Genomic DNA, 20,380 nt, shown 5'->3' with positions numbered 1-20,380 from the left:
TTGATATACATCACACACAAACTTAGATTTGTAAAAATTTTGTAGTACATCCACACTTAGTCTTGCTTGACCAACATCAAAAAGTGAAGAAGGTTTTGCGGATAAGTTTTTTTAGGCTAGACCGGAATGAACTTGTAAGTAAATAGAATGTAATATTTTGGAAATAAGAAACAGAAAAAATGCAGAGTAATTAATACAGGTATAGTGATTAATTTGTGTACTATCAGTTGAAGAAATTCACAAACTAACTGCATGTGACTAGTGCCATGTCTGGTGCAATCCTTTAGTCAGTATATGAGTGGGAGGGATGAGCAGATGGCTACAACTCATATTCTTTTTAATTAATTTTTTTTTTTTTTTGGTGGGGGGGGGATTACAAGAGACATCAAGAATTCAACTCCAGGCTTAAGTTGTTGGGCTGACAGCCCCCACCCTTCAAGAAACACTTCTTTATACAGTACTTCAGTTTGACAACCATACAAGAGGCCCTTTTCCATTCTTTTAGTCTTTTGCTATAATAAATGATAACTATGTCATTATCGTGTCATCTGTTTCTACTGTCTTTTTGTCGTGTCTTCATTAGTGTCGGCTGTTTTCTCTTATTTCATTTTGTGAGAAATTTGAATTTGTTTTTATTTTCCTAGTGACATTGAGTAATTCTTCGCGCTCTACGACCCCAGCCGGTGGCTTCTCTCCAAGGTCAATATCTCCCCGAGCCATTCAGAGTCCTGTGACAGTAGGCCCCAAGGGTAATGTGTTCATGCCGATTTCCCAGCCTGGGGCGGCCATCACCTCCCCCACTGGCCGACCCTGGACCTCTCATGACCATGTGAATAGACATCCAGCTCCAGTTTTGCCTCACAGACAACCAATCATCAGGTATGTCAATACACATTTCATAAGTTAGAGTTTTTAGAAATTCATGTTCATGTTTTTATATTAAAAATTTGAGGATTTAAAATCCATCTGCAATTTCAGGAAAAGAAAATCCAGTTAATTTGACTTTCTAAGTTTATTATATAAGAGTTCTTTTTTATTTTGTGCAATTATGTTCTGTCCAAGTGAAGTCCTTGTCAGTGTCACATTTTGCCTTTATGAATTATATTTTAAAACACCAGTAGCCAGTCACCTGGTTACTGATGTTTTGGAGTATTCGAACTGTTGATTTTAATTATTAGGTATATTTCTTGATCATATTGCTAGGAAAGTGTATTATTTATGTTTTAAAGACTAACATGACATTCAAAACAATAACTTTCGAATAGCTTTTGTTTTGCAATTGTAGCAATTGACCTATCTTGGTAACCATACATCTGATTGCATTGTAGCATGTATTGTTGCTTTGAGTTAGAGAAAAAATTGATTGTTTTTCTTGGAAATTGTTCTAACTATATGGAATCTGATTGTTAATTTTCCATCAGGTTACTCTGAATTTATTATGAAAGGAAGCTAGTTTATTAGTGTGTTGTATATTTCATTGTCTCTAGGTTTATTTTCTTACTGAGAGTTTGCAAGTATCAGCTTCAGTTAGTACTTTTGCAAAAGAAAGTAATTTTTATTGCTGTGTAACATGTAGCAAAATATATAGCCTTCATGTATGTATGTTCAGTACTGGAAGTTCTTTTTAGTAAAATTAGGTTTTACTTATATCCTATGTATATATTAATAACATCATCACGTTGACGGATTTTTTATTGCCATAATTTTTTTCCAGACCTGAACTAGTTCGTCCAGTAACAAAGCTGCCATCGACAGTTGGTCAGGCGACAGGTGGCACGAGTGTGATCCGCGCCTCCCCGAGTCATGCCATGCCAGTGGCTCAGGCCTCTGGTTTATCTTCAACACTAAGCATTCAAGGCCCGCAAGTGACCTTATCACTAACGGGGGCCCCTGCCGTTCAGTTTCACCCAGCGCCTGAGTCTGTCATACAAGATGGGAGAGGACTCCTGACTCTCCAGCAGCGTGTGACGACAACTGTAGATAACCAAGTTATCAGTGGGGTTATTCGTGAAGACCCTTCCAGAGTTGAGGCTGCCTCTGAGGTTCATCCCGAAACTAGTGAGCCTCAGTCTGCACTGTTAGAACAGGCTTTAACTACTTCCTCAGTATCAAATAGGACCAAAATTGATCCAGACTCTCAACCTCAAGACTTATCCAATAGATTTCGACCCGTAGAACAGGCGGGGTTTAGCAACGGGTGTACCTCAGATGGTAAACCTGAGGGACATATAAGTGTGGGAAACATTGGGGAACAAGAGGGTTTATTATTGCGTGCCAACGACATGACTGTGAGAGAAGCAAGGATGTCTGTGACTGAACATGTTTCTTCAGTGGAAATGGTGAAAGAAGAACCTTCAGAGAGAATGCATGTGTCAGGTGACATGAAGCCAATGATAACCACATTGCCAACCAGTGTTATTAGTGGTGCAACGCCAGGACATGGTGCACTTATCATAACCACTCAGCCTAGAGTGCAAGTGACAGCCACTGGTTCTGAACATGTGATGGTTCATTCTCAGTCCACAAAGGAAGAAGGTGAAAGGGAAGGTGTTGAGCTTCAGCAAGGAAATATTTACCACTGGAGTCAGTTGGTTCCATTGATCACAACACCAAATAAAACCATGACAAGTCAGCAGCCAAAAAACGAGGAAGAGGTCCCACCAGCGACTAATGGTACACTGTTAACCAACGGTGGGGGACATACAGCAGAAACTACTAGTGATGGAATTGTGAATAACAATGGTATTGAAGGTGGCCAGAGAGAATCCTGTAGTCAAGATGTGGATTTCGATCTGACAGCAGATGACGATGATGTCTTCCTTACTGATGTTGATACCACTGCCAGTACCAATAATAAGAGACGAACTCAGTCCTTAGGCTCCTTTTCAGGGAAAGATGAACCTAAGAGTCCTAGGAAGGTATGTAATTTTTTTTTATTGTTATTTGCAGGTGTGTACATTTTTTGTTGTTCAAGGAATTTTGTACTTAACTTCAAGCATTTTTAGTTCAAACTCATGTCATGCATATTAGCCCTTTGAGGATCTTGGCCTGGTCTAAATCTGTGCTCGCCAGAACACTCACCTTTCAGTGAGTGAGTAAAAATGATAACAATAATTTTCTCTTAATGCTGTGTGTAACATTATACTTCATGCTATGCTAGTGAATTTGGTGTCATTTGGAAGCTCAAGAGTTGAGCTTCATCATAGTACTGTATTTAAGAGTACCAAAAACTGTTAAAAAATTGTGACCACAAGTAAAAATTAGCTGTAATGAAAAAAATGTGCATTTTTTAAAAAAGTCATGACAAGTCAGAGAAAAGAGATATATAATTTTTGTTAACACACTGTAAAACTATGATAAATTTTCTTCAAGTGGCATGAAATTTGTTACCATTTGAGCCACGTATGCTATAACAAAATACATTAAAAAATGTAAAATACTTGAGTGGCATAAGTTGTCGAGCAGAATAACAGTTTGTCAGTTTTTAAAAAACTTGCCAAGAGTCAAAATATATACTAGTCTCCATGACAGCAACAAGCATATATTTGCCACATTCAAATTTCATTAAGATGTTATTTTACAATTCTTGGCCATTTTATTAAAAAATTATCATTTGCATCATCAGGATCTCAGAAGTTGAAAAATGGATGATGACTTTAATTGTCTTCAGAATCTTAAAGGGTTAATAATAGAACAGCAAGCCTCATTGAGAGTCTGACCTCATGAAGGAGTCAGCATGAGCTTCAGCTAGTTTTTATCTGTTGGCTGATATTTCCAGTGACATTTTCAAAATTGCTTTACTCTCTAGTCTAGTCATTTGATAATTTTCCAAGTGTTGTGGATGAATTTCCAGGAAGCATTGTATGGTTGAAAGTCTATAAAAGCGGTAGCAGTTAAGCTATTTATATTAGGTGATTTTGTCGTTGATTCATTAATTTTATTTGATAGTTGCCTTTAACCTGAATTGCTTAACAAGATGAATGTTAGGGTATTTTTAGATTTTTGTCAAAGATAAAGCTGTCTTTGTCAGAGGTAAGTGTTGTTTGAGTAAGTTTTAATGATTTGGGAAAGGTCTTTAGTAAACATCAGAAAATAGCTGAAACAAGGTAATTGTCGCAGAATTGTTGAGGAGGATTAGACATTGTCTGACATTATCTACCCATGAACAAGAGCAGGTTCTGTAATACCGAATATTCATATGAAGAAGCTTCATTTTTCTGATTCAGCCATTTTATGTATCCTCAGGGAAAGGGGGAAAAGGAGCATATCAGACGACCAATGAATGCATTTATGATATTTAGCAAGCGACACCGACCTCTTGTCCATCAACGATATCCCAACCAAGATAATCGAACCGTTTCCAAAATCCTCGGAGAATGGTGGTATGCTTTAGGCCCTGAAGAAAAACAAAAATATCACAGTTTAGCTTCAGAGGTAAGTGTTATGTACAATATGGTGAGTGGAATAGAGTGAAAGTTATTTGTTACCAGTAAGAAGCAAGTAATTTCTTGGTGGTATGGATAAACAGTTGAATACTGCTGTACTATTTTCTGACCTCTGTTGCTTGTATAAAATTTAAACTTTTGAAAGTGGGTTACAGGACCAACCTTTATGGCAGTTTAATTCAATTTAAAGTTATTGTATTCTCATTTGTGACTAATTGTAGATGTAAGACAGATTTTAAGTGTCTGGATTTATTTTAGTAAGAAAAGTTTGGTTGTAGGTACTATTTAAGTTTCTCTCATCTTAAACATTTGATATTTTTCTTTTACGAAAACTATTGTAGCATAATTGTTTTCTCTGGACCTTGTATGCAAGTTTTTATTTGAGACTGGATAGATGAAGGTGTTGACTCCCTGTAGTCTTCAGATAATTTTGTTTACCTTTTAACTTACTCTGTACTCTGTACATTTTGGTTGTCTTTAATATAACATTTTATTTTATGTAGATGGTGTGTGACCTTTATATAACTTTTTCTGTATTTTTTTGTGGATAGTTTCTAATTTTTACTCTTCATGTAACCTACTATATATTCTTTGTGATTGTTGTGCTTGCCATTCCTGTAACATACTGTATATTATCCTGTATGCAGTTTTCCAACTTTTTATTTATTATTGTTTTTATTACATTTGTTTGTTTATTTTTTTTTTTTTTTTTTTAGATAAAAGAGCATCACTACAGAGCACACCCTGATTGGAAATGGTGTAGCAAAGATCGTAGAAAATCTTCCACCAGTTCCAATAAAGGGGAAGGTCCTCCATATATCTCTGGTGGCTCAAACACAGATGGTATGCCTCTAACTCCAGGTGGTCCCAATTGTAGTAGTCAGCCACAGACTCCTGGGGCAATTGGAAGCACTCCGAATACTCCAGGTGGAATGCAGTCAAACACCAAAATGATCCAGGTACTGGGAGCTAGTTTTATTGGTTCACACTGTTTGTTAGTTTTACTGTTGTATGAAAATTGTAAGTTCTCCATCTTTTCATTGCTTGAGTGGATTAATTAAACTATGAAGTATGGTCTTTCCCTTCTGTCGTGTGTTGTGTGCAGCCTTTGTTTAGGTGAAAAATCTTCTGAAAAAGCTGTTGAGTGTTGAAAAAAGCTCCTCCAAGGCTAAAATGGAGAAGATGAAAATCATAGATTTGTTGGAAAGTGACTTGACCTTTGCCAAAATGAGCCATAAATTGGGAAAGAGCGAATCAAGCCTAAATAAGTAAAGTACAGAGATTAAGTAGTTTGTGGTAAATGTGAGGTCTTACTCATACAGCTGCAAAAATCATCATCTCAGGTTTGTGGTAAAGGACTTGCAAAGATAGGAGAAGCATTAAGTGCATGGCTACAGGGTTTGTCACAAAAAACCCTGTTGATGGCACAATTGTGCATGGAAAAAACATTTATCCTTTAGGAATATTATAGGAGAGTGATTTTATGTAGCCTGTAAATGGCAGCTGTGTCAGTACAGGATGCATTCATACTTACTTTCTCTAGTCATTACACTAGTCTTTTGAACAGTATAAAAACTATTTACCATAGGAAATAGTATAAATCATATCGGTATTGCAAGTACACTAAAAGTTTTATTGTAAAAACCTTGATCAAGCATAATTTACTATATTGCAACTTGCTGGTCTAGAACAAGTTGTTTTTACTGAACTAACCTTATTTCTTTGTATCAGTGAATGTGTACTCAGATTTTTTCCAAGCTTGCATTTACTAGTGAGAATCATATTCATGTTCGTGAGGAATAATTCTTTTATTCATAGGCTTTACAGTATAAAGAAGGTTGAATTTCGAAGCTGAGCATTAGGGCAGACTTTTAGACTACTTTCCCTTCTGTCCCCTAAGAAGGAATTCTCATATGTAGCACTTACTGTGCATTTCACTTGCCTTAAGTCATCTTTTTTTTAAATCACTTCTTAAAGAATAGTCAGATCAGTATGAGATTTTGGCAGAGCCTTATTCACACCTTGCCGTAATTTTCGTTAGCATAGTGCATTACTAAAAGTAAACAGTTAAGGCAGTTTGTTCTTGAAAATGAGGAGAAATTCCAACAACGATGATACCAGTCTGAGCAAGTGACCTTGATGTCATGAAAACTTCAGTATTAAGCCCCATCCACTAATATCTCTCCTCTCTCTCTCTCTCTCTCTCTCTCTCTCTCTCTCTCTCTCTCTCTCTCTCTCTCTCTCCTTGAATTTCCACTGAGTTTCCAGACCCTTGAACATAGACTGAAGGTTAGGGGAGGACAGTGGTACCCTTGGGGACCTCGCACTTCAGGTGCTGTCAAAGCTAATTTTAATCTGGCCATACTTCTTTTATCAGATGCTTTCCTCTTCTTATTTTATGTCAGTGACTGAAGTGGTTGCTGCGCCACTGTAACTTTTAGTCACTGATTGATTGATTGAGTCATTCATGCTTTCTTTTTTTTTTTAACTCAGTTTAAGCTGTAAATTTTGTAAATTCACTGTCATCGTTTTTTTTTTTTTTTTTTTTTTTTTTTTTTTTTTTAACTTTCCAATTAGCCAATGTCCTTTTGTTGCAGTCATTTTGATTCATTTAAAAAAATTTTTTTTCTTCTCTCTTTTCCTGTTGTGTTTTGACCCACACCAATACCTCACGGTGGTATAATTTTCAGTTCCGGTCTGGTTCTTTACGTGGTTACCATGATAATAATAATAATAATAATAATAATAATAATAATAATAATAATAATAATAGTAACGTTGAATATACAGCCAGTGGTCCAGTCGTAATGCATTCAGAATTGAGGTATGCTTACGTTATTTATTTATTTTTTGGTTTTTGTTTTTTCATTTGAGAGTAATAGATAACATGAAAGTAAAGGTTAATTATTGTGCTGCTGAAAACAAAACATGTTGGAAAAAGAAACATGGAGGAAAGAGGAGTGTGTGTTTATTTTATTTATACTTCATTGTACTCTATGAAAAGAAATGGAGACTATTTTTTTGATAATTAATTCAAACAAAATACTCAGTACATGATATAATTATTTTAATGTACATCACTATCCAAAAACAAGTCATTCTCGTCATTGCTTTGGAGTCGGTGATGACAGGATCCACTCTTTCATGGATATTGTCCATGTTCCAATACTGTACTTGTTCTCAAAGGCTTGGGGTCGTCAAACCACACCCGCCCAAACCTCTTCAGTGACACAAAGCCTGACTTCCTCCAGTCTCTCTTGGAGGTCAACCCTGCTGAATCGGTGTAAGGAGGAGCGCACATGGTATTTCATGAGCCCTCATACCTGCTCGAAGGTATTAAGCTCTGGATGTGCGGGTGGCAGATGAACAGCTTCGTGACCCCATTCACGGATGACTGCAGATCTGGCTTGTTTTCCTTGCAGAGTAGCAGCAGGTCAGCCCGTGTGGCATATGGTGGGAATGGAACATAGAGGTGTTTCAGCCACACAATTAGATCCACTTTCTAGGTGGAGGTGGTGGGGCAGTGAGTTTCCTCCGTCACCTGGCTGTGATATGATGCATTATCCAATACTGATGGCTCAGCCAGCAATGGTAGAAGCTGTGAGGTCAACCAGCAGAGGAAAAGCTCACCATTCATTTCTCCGTGGTAGTCACCGCTAGGGTTCTTGGCAGGGAAATACAGGAATGTGTTAGGGATGAAACCATCAGCTGTGCCCGCTGCAACTACCACAAAGCACTCCCCTTCTTCTGGTGGCACGTGATGGCTGTATGTGACGCTGGAGGTAAGCTGACAGCTGTCTACTCATCCTTGCTGTGATTCATCCTGGTTGTGAACCAAGTTTCGTTCACGTAAACCACCTGCCTCTCCCTCCTCTCGGTGTTGGTGGAGTGACCTGAGAGCGGTTATCCAGCGGCACACAATGTCTGAGGACTCCTTGCTCAATTATTTTACGCTGGGAGGTTTTGTAGCGGAATCCCATAATGTGGAGGAGTCACCACACAGACGTCTCCAACGTTGTCTCAGGAATGATGCTTGCCACCTTCAGGTCCTCTGTTCTGGAGCCAATAGTGAAGATTTTCTTCTCAGCAAACTTGTTGTGGAGGTTACGGTGAATGGCACTGATGGTGAAATTGTCAAAGACGAGTGGGGTGGTGGTTGTTGTTTAGGGTGTCATAGGCTGAAGCCTGGTCCTCTGCTGCACCACCATCTGTACTGCCTTCAACGTCATCGCCATGGCTTCAGCAACATGATCATAAGGCCTGTTGGGTGAAAGGACAATATGAAAATTGAAAAGCATGATAATATAAAAATGAAGAGTTTTCCTTTTGTCTGGATAGATGGATTTGGTCGTTGTTATATACAGTAATAATTATCATTGGTAGATGAGCACGTTACTAAGAGTTACAAGTGAAACGCTATCAGCCCGTAAGCCTCAGGCTTACTTGAATGAAATATGCAACAAAGGAAGGCAAGATTAAAATAGTACAGTTGGCTTCAGGAATTCCGTTACACAATATCACAGACTACCTATGGTGATCTGTATCGGAATTCTTGGAGACAACTGTACCCCAATAAGACAGATGGACAGTTGACATGGATGAAAATTCAGTCGTCCAAGAGGATGCACACATTAAATAAAGTATTAAATGCATTAAAATAAAAATCATAAATTTATGAAGTTAGATATAATAAAAGAGGATGTGCATTGTCATTAACCCTTAAACGCCGACTAGACGTATCGTACGTCGACTAAAATTGTCTGTCGGGCCAAGTGGACGTACCGTACGTCGACTACAAAAAATTTCAACCTTCAGTCAACTTTGAAATGGTCGAAAAACGCAATTGTAAGCTAAAACTCTTACATTCTAGTAATATTCAATCATTTACCTTCATTTTGCAACAAATTGGAAGTCTCTAGCACAATATTTCGATTTATGTGAATTTTTGAAAAAAACTTTTTCCTTACTTCCGCACAGTAACTTGGCCGAAAATGTCAGAAATTCTTTCGTCATTTTGTAGTAATTTTTGCACCGTTTTATATTAGTTGTTGCATAAAGTTTTATATATGAAAATGTGCGCAATTTCATGTAAAATACAACAAAAAACAACGCACGGTTGTAGCTTTTATCAGTTTTGAAATATTTTTTTATAAATCACGATAACTGCCAAAATTTCAACCTTCGGTCAACTTTGACTCGACCGAAATGGTCGAAAAATGCAATTGTAAGCTAAAACTCTTACATTCTAGTAGTATTCAATTATTTATCTTCATTTTGCAACAAATTGGAAGTCTCTAGCAAAATATTTCGATTTATGGTGAATTTTTAAAAAAACTTTTTCCTTACGTCTGTGCGCGGTAACTGGGCCGAAAATCTCAGAAATTCTTTCATCACTTTGTCGTAATGTTTGCACCATTTTATATTAGTCGTTACATAAAGTTTTATATATGAAAATGTGCGCAATTTCATGTAGAATACAACCAAAAATCACTCATGGTTGTAGCTGTTATCAGTTTTGAAATATTTTCATATAAATCACAATAAATAGAAAAAATTTGACCTTCGGTCAACTTTAACTCAACCGGAATGGTTGAAAACTGCAATTGTAAGCTAAAACACTTACAGCCTAGTAATATTCAATCAGTTACCTTCATTTTGCAACATACGGGAAGTCTCTAGCACAATATTTCAATTTATGTGAATTTTTGAAAAAAAACTTTTATGTCCAGCGTTACGAATTCATGCATCATTTTGTGATAATATTTTCTCTGTGTTGCTTTGATCGTTTTACAATTTGTTATATACCAAAATCATTGCAATTTAGTGTACAATACAAAGAAAAAATAAACTCATTAGCTTTAACCGTTTTGCTCACAGCGCGATTTGTATACAATTATATATGAAATTTTTTTTTTGCGCTGTCATATACTGTATTTCAATATATTTATATATGATTATGATATTTTTTTTCATTTCTGATGGTTGCATACTAAACTTCAGGCAATGAAAAAAAAGGAGACAAAAATGAACTCTTAATCTTAAAAACTAACTGTGCTGTGATTTTTTTAAAAACTTTTTTTCCGCTTTGGCGCTAACTCCCAAACGCCGCCGGCATACAGTAGACACTTTTGTAAATAGAGGCTCAGCGTTTAAGGGTTAACAACTACTATATAATACAACTTATACTTTTATAAACAATACAAATTAAGATATAAAAAGGTGCAGAAAATATTCATCTATTTAGAATACTATTACAGACGGGTTTAAACTTAGCCATACACTAATCCAGAACATGAATAACTGCTGAAATCAAGATGTATGTCACCGCACTTCCTGAATTAAGTGTGTGGGAATTCATAAAATTAGCATAACCAAACACTTACCTATTCAAACTGATCCATAGACAATTGGTGGATTTCTCCTTGTTGTATAGGGTGAAAAGTCTCAATGCAACTGCATTCCTACAGCACCATGGACAATTATTTAGCATACCCACCGTAATTGCTCAGGTTAAATACACCTGTGGGCCGGGTATAGCCTATGACTGCTGCCATCGTCCCAAGTCACCAAATGAAGACAATGGAAAACACCGAAAAACCACGAAACTACTATGCTGCAAAAAATTCGTGTTCATATCACCAGTTGTCTTACTATACCTTCAGGTTATCTATCTGTTACTCTCCAAAGAAAATATACAGTACAACATACACATCAATTTTTGAAGTATAAATCAAGGCTCAAGTGGCCATATTTTCACACACACACACACACAGAGAAACATAATTGTTGCATCACAGGGAATTTCGTCCAAATTGTTGTCATCAAAGTTGGAAATTCTCCTCATTTTCAAGAACAAATTGCCTTAACTGTGTACTTTTAGTAAAGCACTACGGTGACAAAAATTGCGGCAAGGCGTGAATAAGGCTCTGCCAAAATCTCTTGTTGCAAAAAAACGATAACTTAAGGCGAGTGAAATGCACAGTAGTTTACAATGAATAATGCACATATATATATATATATATATATACTATAAAGAAAAGAATATCTTTGTAAATAAGTGAAAGTGTACTGTATATAAAAAAATGAAATACATTCCTAAATGAATAGAATCAGTGCATCTGCAAGATGAATGCACAACAGCCAAATTAGAACCAAATAACTATGTTTGAGTCCTGGTTGACTCATGAGTTTAGCTTAATATTGCTCATTTCAATGGTCTTTGGAAACATGATTTATTAATTGCAAGTTAATTTTATTTTGAAAATATAATAAATATAAATAAAAATTTACAATGATCTGATAGTTGATAAAAAATCAGATATAAGATTTTGCAGTGATATCATGTCTGTGTTTGCTACTGCACACATACTCAGCTTGAATAAAGTACACAGATTATTTTACTATTTCTTAATAGAATAATATTGTGAATCATAAATATTTAGTGAATGTGGTAGGAGTAATACAAGAATGTATAATGTGTTTTGAAAGTTTACAATTGATTAATCTGGTGTTAAGCAAGAAGAAATTAAATATTTTAGATAAGTAATTTTGAGATAATTCCTTTGATATTTAGGTTTCTAAAAATGACTGTATATGAGAGAGTGTTGCAAGTTGCTAAACAGCTAATGAATACCACAGTAATCACATGCATAATAAAGCTGTAAAAAAAATGTTGCATACATATGAGTGTGAATTTGTGTTTCTCCTGATTTTGTTTAAATAAGTAGATACCTATTCTGTACTCACATTCTAAATCTTAATATTAAAGTTTAATGAACATTGGCAATATTATTTATTTTGTATGGCAATGGTATTTATGGAATCCCTACACCATTCAAAGTGGGTAAACAAATTGAGTTTAGGCAGTCATCTACTGTTGTTGAAACCTATGAATAAAATATGTGTGCCTGTATTTAGTGATTAACACAATCATATTTTATTAAATAATACTGTATCAACGTTTAACAAAATTAAAAAAAAAAGAATACAATTCAAGAGAAAAGAAAGTTAAACAGACAGACATATTTATACTTGTAGAATTACAACATACCTGATCAACAAATGAGCTGAGAATATTTACATGTAAGTCGATTATTAACACTCTGGCGTCTTTGGAAGCATATTAAAGTGTTACCATTATCAAAACTTAGAAGTAACTAACAATGCATCAGAAAGGTAAAGAACAACTTGTTTATAGATGATTGCTACGCAGTCCTTTTATCGGCAAATTAACTATGAAAAATTTTGACGTGCTGTAAGTTGATGAATTATCTGGTACAGTATTTAAACAGCATATTGATATATTAATGAAGCATAATGTAAGAGCTACCTTTACCAGACAGTACTATAAAATAACAACATAAAGAGAGAGAGAGAGAGAGAGAGAGAGAGAGAGACCCCACCTATTTCTTATTAAATTTGTGCAGATATGTATTAACACAATCATAATTATCTAATGGAACAATGCCCATGGGTAGAATGCCCAAAGTGTCCCTTAATGGGAAGTTTGACATTAATTTGCTCTGTTAATTAGACTCCAATCATTGCTCATCAACATTATGCAAAGATAAAGGCAAAGTACAAGTAATACCATTTTTATGATTATAGGGAAAAGCAAGATTTCATATAAGTAACACCAAGTAATTACATAGCTATAGTTTCTACTTTAAAAGGCAGCTTAGATTCAAAATTTTGCAAGGGTGCTTCAATATAGTTTGTGTAGGTGATCAGCCGCGTCCCACTAGCGAGAATGTTGGGCGATCTGGCAAACAATTCTCATTCATTTCCTGCCGTCTGTGGTAGCAACACCTGGTCTGCAGCAGTAGCTTTTTTCATTATCATACGGTTGTTTTGCTGGATTCCAATGGAGATTCATTAACTCAACCATCGGAACATGTATGTTGTAGCCTTCAAGCTGAAATCTTTCAGGCTGTGTTTTCCTATTTTGTTTCGTTAATTCAGTCATCATCAAGCTGCGGTTAATGATTACCATTTGCGTTGATGGTTTTGTTTTACGGTTAAGCTTCTGCTTAGCGTCAATAATAGTTTTCGTTAAAAGTAATTCTCGGATATTTACAACATTCCATTATAAAAGTAAATTGTACACTATACATTTCATTAAGCCATAACTTTGGCAATTTTATGAATTGTTTTCCATTTATAAACTACTAGCGAGCCAAGGATAACTTTTAAAAGTAATCCTCAGTGTTTCGACACCCCATTATAAAGTAATTGGTGTAGACACTATTATAAAATAATTAGTGTATGTTAGGCTTTTCATTGGCTGTAACCTTTTGCAATTTATGAATTGTTTCTGACCTTAATATATTAACGAGCTGTAGATAATAGTTTTGCCTTAAAAGTGATTCTCGGATGTTATAGCATCCCATTATAAAGTAATTGGTGTATGTTCGCCTTTTCATTCCGCATTAGCTTTTGCAATTCATGAACTGTTTACCGACCACTGGTTACTGGCAAGGCGCCAATAATGTTTTTGCTTTATAGTATTTTTCAGATGTTCACGACATTGCGTTACTATCTTTCATTGCCATATAAAGTTGGGCAGTTTTATGATTTGTTTATCGGCCACTATGCTTACGTGGAAGACCACTAATAATTGCCTTGAAAGTAGTTCTTGGGTATTTTGCCATTTCATTAAGCCTGTAACTTTTGCAATTATGATTTATTACGGACCTATAACTTCCTGAAGCCTGCGTGAAAAAATTTTTGACATAACGTCACACCTTCCTTTGCAGAACTCAAAGTGTTAGGCAGAAAGTAGTAAGGAAAATTGGGGTTTTTTGTTGGCAGCTACGATTTGACGTTCTCAACAGCCGAGACCAGCTCACTCTTGAACCTTGCTGGCACTGATCTCGGTGTCAACCGCCCCAGGACCCTCTCTCATGCACTCGGCGCCAGCGCTAGCCTTAAGCCTTAGGCGTAATTCTCTCTATTAGCAGTCTTACCACATGCTCCCACACTTGGCTCCCTTGCTTCCTTTCAGTACCTTTGCCCAGTCTTGTGTCTTGGTTGCAGATTTTAACCTTGTTATGAGTCGTTATAGTGAAGTGTAGTGCAGTGGGGAGGTGACTGCTCGTCCCCGATGCTCATGACAGGTCCCTGTCAAACCCCCTGCAAACTGGGAGGGAGGCAAACTGGAAGTCCAAGGGGAGGTCTGGAGCATTTCTGGGTTGTTGCCTCCTCAATCGAGCCTGTTGCGGTCCTAGGTATTGGCAGACAGCCACTGGAAAGCGTCTTGTTGGATGTGTAGTGGAGAAGTAACTATCTGGCCCTATTGGATTTCATAGAACCCAGTCCCTGTCAAACTCCCCCTGCAAACCTGGGGAGCGCCATGCTGTCCGATCATGTGAGTCCCAAAGGGTTTTGTCCCCGGATAGTTACCCTCAGTCGACCTGTTGTCCGCGAGTCTCGGCGGACAACCGAAAGCGGCGTCCCATGAAGATATACTTACCTTGGCCGTAGTGGTGCCAATGACATTTTTTCGGTTTACGGATACCAGTGTGAACAAGATTAGGCTCCCAGTGTGGACAAGATTAGAGTTCCAGTGTGGACAAGATTAGAATTCCAGTGTGGACAGAGGCTTCATTGACACTTTCAGGATCCCAATGTGGTTAGTTATGGTTCAAAGTGGGACTAATGGCGCCAGTGGCGTTTTTCAGTTTATCTCAGCCATTGTAAAGATATATTTCCCAGTTTGGTGAGTCAGTGGTTGTCATCATTTGCTCTCAGATCTGGACAGATTCAGAGTGCCCAAGTTGGAGCACCCAAGTTCCAAGCTACCTAGTTCGAACTCCTAATTTCTGAGTTCAGGCTTCCAACTTCCGAGTGCACAAATTCTAAAAGGTCCCAACTACGAGGCTCAAATTCCAGACTCCCAGCTTTGAGACACCCAAATTCTTAGTTCCCCAGTTTTCAAGCTCCCAGGTTCTGGTTCCCGGCCCAAGTTCAGTTCCAAGCTCCTGATTCCAAGCGCCCGGTTCCAAGCTCCCAGGCTCTTGGAGTATCGCTGAGCGCCCAGTGTCCAGCTCAAGTTTGCTTTTCCACTTTTGTCCTGTCTACATTCCTCCCTATCCACACTCAGGACTACAGATGCTACCTCTTCACTTCTCTCGTTGGTTTTGTCCACTTCTTTGTAGTTGGAGACAAGAACAGCACCAACTTAGTAATTTGGTGGGCCTGTTACACCATCCACAGAAAGTCTAGCGTCTGGTGTCCAGTGTCAGAGTACCCAGCGCCAGAGAGCTGAGTGCAGCAGATTGTTCCGTGCCCTGTCATGTACAGACTTGGAAGAGTTTTTCTGCTCTTGTTTGTATTCTTTAGAAGATCTCTGGTGCTCTCCTCTACTGTGAGATTCACACAGCAGCAGTTATCACTCCCAAGTGGCCTTACGTTCCAACACTAGTTTCGGAGCGCGACATTTTTTCTTGAACTCTGCTCCTGATGATGGGCTGCATGACCACAGTTCTTCATTTCTCTCTTTCAGAGAGTAGATGAAGGTCAAGAGGAACGATCAAATACAGTAGTTCTTTCACCTATTCTCCAGAGCGATTGGGTAGGAGCTTGGATATGCAGGAGCTCTCTTCCAGATTCCCATCCGAACCCCAGAGAGTTTTTATTTCTGCCTTTTTAGGACAGGGCTCCCCCCCAATCAGGAGTCTTTGCTTTGACACTCCCAGTTACTAGCTCTTCACTGCATTCGACTTCCCCTTCTGTCTTGGGGTGCATCAGTCTTTACTTGTTGACTAACTTCATATCTTGAGAAGAAAAGGGCTTGGAGGCTCTGACAGTAACCTTCACGGGACAGAAACAGTTGGACACCTCCGTGTTGTTCTTAGCCCAGGTTTCATTAATCGGTTTCCAGTGGTGGATGTTTTAACATGACTTGTGCAAAGAATTCCTTCTTCTGCTGAGCTTAGTTCTAGTTTTCTTCTCAGCACTGGAGATCTAGGTCAAAGAAGCCCATTTGAAGAACTGGGAAGATGTCAGGACTCGATCCCAAGAATAACAGAAACCTCAACTTATGCATGGGAAGTTAAAGTGTTTTTCCCCTTATGGCCCCTATACTGCTTGACCCTAGCTCTATGGTAGTGTGTTTGGATTAGACCTCAGTCTTAACACATCTACTTGAGCAGGAAGCTGGATCAGCATTTCCTCTCGTGACCAATCAGCAGAGTTCTTCACTCTGTTGACAGATCAATCAAATCTTCTAGTCATTTGATTTATTCAGGGACTAAGCATCGGAAAAGGACATACTGGGCGTCCAGAAGCATGTCCTTCCATCATGGCCTTTTCGATCCCCTCAGTTATCAGAATCTCTTTGTTGTTTGAAGCAAGCCAGCCTTGGACCTGTTTGCCTCTTCAAGGAACAACATGGTAGAGGAAGTGCTGAACAGTCTCAGCTGCAGTTACTGATGGACTCTTCAGGATCTTTCCCCAAAACTGTGTCTTCTCCAGACAACTAAGCTTCAGAGATACTACCACGGGGTCTGGTCTTGCCCAGACAGGCGCGGACTGTCCAGTTTTATTCAAAGGTCTTCAGGCGTGTTGCAGAGAGCCATTACAAGATTCAGAAGTCACCTCTTCCTCTGTCTCCCAGACTTGTGGTGGTCTTCCCCCCCAAGCTTGTGTCTCAGACTCTGCGTCTCTTCTTTGGACACCTCTGACCCTGCTGCAGATTACCTCTTTGTTTCTGAGAAAGATCTGGGTTCTGTCACTTTCCTTGAAGGGGTGCGATCTATCATATCTCTCTGGTCAAGCACAGAGACCTGGTCTTTCATCTTCTTCTCAAAGACCTGCTTAGCCTTTTACACCCCCAGCTAGGAAGCAGAGAGCGTGTTATTCTTGTTTTTCCTTTGATTTTGGCAGAATGAGGATCCATATGAGACCTGAATCCGTTCTTTCTCCCTAGAGCAACGGACCATCCTTGGCTTCAGGAGCTCCAGCCAGCTCCCGAATTCCCTAACTCGCCAATTGTCCAGCTCACCTGACACTAGCTACAACCTGCACATGCTCAAGCACCCAGGAGTGCTCACCAAAAGAGTGAACTCTCTGTCCAGTTGGAGTTTTTTTTTTTTAGGTATTTTGCCTGAACAAGACTTGATAATCTAGAGGGCTTTCTTGTCCTTTGATGTTTGGTCAAGAACCCTCTCCCTCAGTTGAGATCTCATTGTCCTTCATCTGAAGAGAATTTCTGAAACTCAGATTCAGAACAATTTTGCCTGGTAAGCTAAGGTTATTTGAACAGCCTTTGCTTCTTAGTTTTCAGCTTTCAGGCACATATGTCCCTTACTTCCATTTGGCATCAGTCTACAGAAGTATAGTCCTTCACGTCTCACAGGCACACATTGCGTTACTCATTCTGCATCAACCTACTGGAAGTATAATCGTCCCTCAAATTTCACTGTCTTGAGAAGTGGACCTGAACTACAATCTTTGCGCACAGCTCTTGGTGCCAGCTACTAATCTGTTGCCAGCTTTAGAGCTTCCAGAGCCTCAAGCTGCTGAAAGCTGCTGGCAGCCAGCTCACTTGGCCCCAGCTATAGACTAGCGCCCAGAACTTCAGGCTCCTGGTGCTCAGCTTGCCTGGCCAGCTACAGCCTGCACCAACTGTAAAGCAAGGCTTCGTGATCTCTATAGCAGCTTGGCTGGTGCAGCTCACTTAGTGCCAGCTACAGTCTAACATTGATATATATACCAATCCACAAGCTTCCCAGCTCCTGGCACCAACTCCAGACTGGCGCCAACTAAGTATGTAAATTCTGCAGTACCACAGGATAGTGGCTGGCATAAGATTTTCTCCTATCTCTTCACCTTCTGGTGAGGTATAAAGTATTTTAGGAACCAGGATTACAAAGTACCTGGGTACCCACCACTCTCAATGGATGGGTTGGGTGTTATGTCAGTGTAAGTGACTTATTCAAGTTTTACTAGCTATTGGATAACTCCTTGGCCATAACTTCCACTGATACTTTATTTAGCCATCGAATTACTCCCTGCGCTACAAAGCCCTGCATGATAATGAGCGACCCTTGGCTCTGCAGCTACGCCACTACAGGTTAAGTTGAGTGTCATCCAGTTACAGTTTTTATACACTTGAAATCTCGTAACTAATAAGGAACAACAAGCATTGTATTCACTGCTAGCAACTTTTCTATTTCAAGTTCATTACATGACTTAATGTTTTTGGAGTAGAATACCATGTCCATGTATCCACCTCCTGTCAATGTGGGATTCAGCTATGTAATTACTTGGTAAGTTACTTATATGAAAATGACATTTTTAATAAAGATTTTATATAATTTAAGTAATTACAGAATCAGAGCCCACCTCTTCCTCTGATGGACATAAGGTATAAAACAAATGAGAATTGTTTGCTAGGTCATTCCAATATTCCGTTAGTGGGATGGGCTGATCACCTACACAAGCTATATTGAAAAGCATTGCAGGAAATTTTGAATCTAAGCTGCTGTCAAAATGGAAACTATAGCTGTGTAATTACTTAATGAGTATAAATAAAACTGTATTTAATTATAAAATGTCATGTTTAATAGGATGGAATTTGACCAAATTTGTACGTAAATTTTCAGTGTAACAACTAACCTCAGCCCCATTTTGGGTCAGCATGCAGAGGTTTGACTGTATATAGACAAAATTTATGTGCTTTGTATACATTATGTACAGAAACTTATGGAAGTTTGGACCCAATCCCCAGTGGAGTCAGGCTGGCAGCATAGAAATTATTGGATAGCATAAAGCAAGTCATGGTTTCTAATTCAATAGTAGGCAGGCAGAATTTTCATTTAGCCCTAAATAATTTCATCAAAATATTGCCATGAAAGGTAAATTGCTGGGATAAATCATAACCTTATAATGATGACTTTGGTATTTGCTGATTTATTCTTTAAATTTATTTGTTATTCACACTTATAATTTATGTTTTCAGTTTTCCCACACACTTGCTTATTCTTGCCTGTAAAGCTTTTAGGCTGGTACTATTTAAATGTTTTCACATATTGAATAATTTTCTATATATTAGCCAGTTAGGCAATTAGATAATTTTTTTAGGATTAGCTATCATTTACCTTCTGCTTTAGCTAGTGTACTTTTATTTTGTTATAATGAGTAACTTATTTGAGCCCTAGTTCTGAGGAGATAGATAAAGTGATAAATTCAGAGATAATTCAAGGCTAAAGATTTATTGGTATATACAGTATAAATGGAACTATAAATTATAGAAACTGAAATCAAATCAAATCTGTAAGAAAAGCAAGGAAGCTAAAAGCAGGAAAGAAAAATGCTGGAAAAGGACAATGGAAACAATAAAAGTACATCAAAATGAACTGCTCTTAGACTGAGATTATGAACAGAGTGTAGTGAAGGGGCTTGAAGGTGTTGACCAACTTTCCACAACCACATTCTGTGAAAAGGAATGAATGTGAATCTGACAAATTTAGAATAAGCAATTTACAGTCACTTTGCTGTGTGGTGTTAATTTTTGTTTTTAATTCACTTTTATTAGTGATTACAGACAACTATTCAGTTCAGATGCCTCTGTGCAATGTCTCAACTGCTAGTGGGTAAAGCCCCATGGTACCTAGAAGAGCACCATTGGGTCTGAAGTTTTTTCGATGGCGACTAGAAAATGGTCATTTGTGAAGAAGGAGACAGAACACCCCATGGCAATAAGTAATAAGACAGGTGGGTATCATCTTTGTTATCTGAGCTCCTAGTGTGTGATTGCTGGAGCAGAGGCGCTGTGCATAACATTGTTTGTTCCTACAAAGAATACAAACTTGTTTTTTCTTAAAGGAATATTTGCCTGTGCTGATAGAGGAGATCTGTACAGAGTTGGTAACAAAGCAGGTAATTAGCTGCAGATAGGGAAGGGACAGAGGTTGCCACTTGACTTGCTTTAC

At 38.1% G+C, this 20,380-nt stretch overlaps 1 protein-coding gene across 1 annotated transcript; it reads left to right on the top strand.

Annotated features, from left to right (window-relative positions):
* The first annotated feature begins 609 nt into the window (after window positions 1–609).
* On the top strand, window positions 610–20,045 carry LOC136836121 (uncharacterized). Its single transcript, XM_067100111.1, has 5 exons — window positions 610–879; window positions 1,715–2,918; window positions 4,246–4,434; window positions 5,162–5,404; window positions 20,010–20,045. Exons 1-5 carry the CDS (start codon window positions 761–763, stop codon window positions 20,043–20,045), a joined length of 1,791 nt encoding a protein of 596 aa, XP_066956212.1. The 5' UTR covers window positions 610–760.
* The last annotated feature ends 335 nt before the right edge of the window (window positions 20,046–20,380 follow it).

Source organism: Macrobrachium rosenbergii, chromosome 56 (assembly GCF_040412425.1).
Source record: "Macrobrachium rosenbergii isolate ZJJX-2024 chromosome 56, ASM4041242v1, whole genome shotgun sequence".
In the NCBI taxonomy this organism is placed as follows: Eukaryota; Metazoa; Arthropoda; class Malacostraca; order Decapoda; family Palaemonidae; genus Macrobrachium; species Macrobrachium rosenbergii.
Note: the sequence above shows the minus strand (reverse complement) of the source record. Positions and strands in the feature narration are given on the sequence as shown.

Coding starts and splice junctions, on each gene's coding strand:
- LOC136836121 (XM_067100111.1), top strand. CDS start 761: ATGCCGATTTCCCAGCCTGGGGCGGCCATCACCTCCCCCACTGGCCGA. Junction 880..1,714: donor CACAGACAACCAATCATCAG/GTATGTCAATAC, acceptor ATTTTTTTCCAG/ACCTGAACTAGTTCGTCCAG. Junction 4,435..5,161: donor ATCACAGTTTAGCTTCAGAG/GTAAGTGTTATG, acceptor TTTTTTTTTTAG/ATAAAAGAGCATCACTACAG.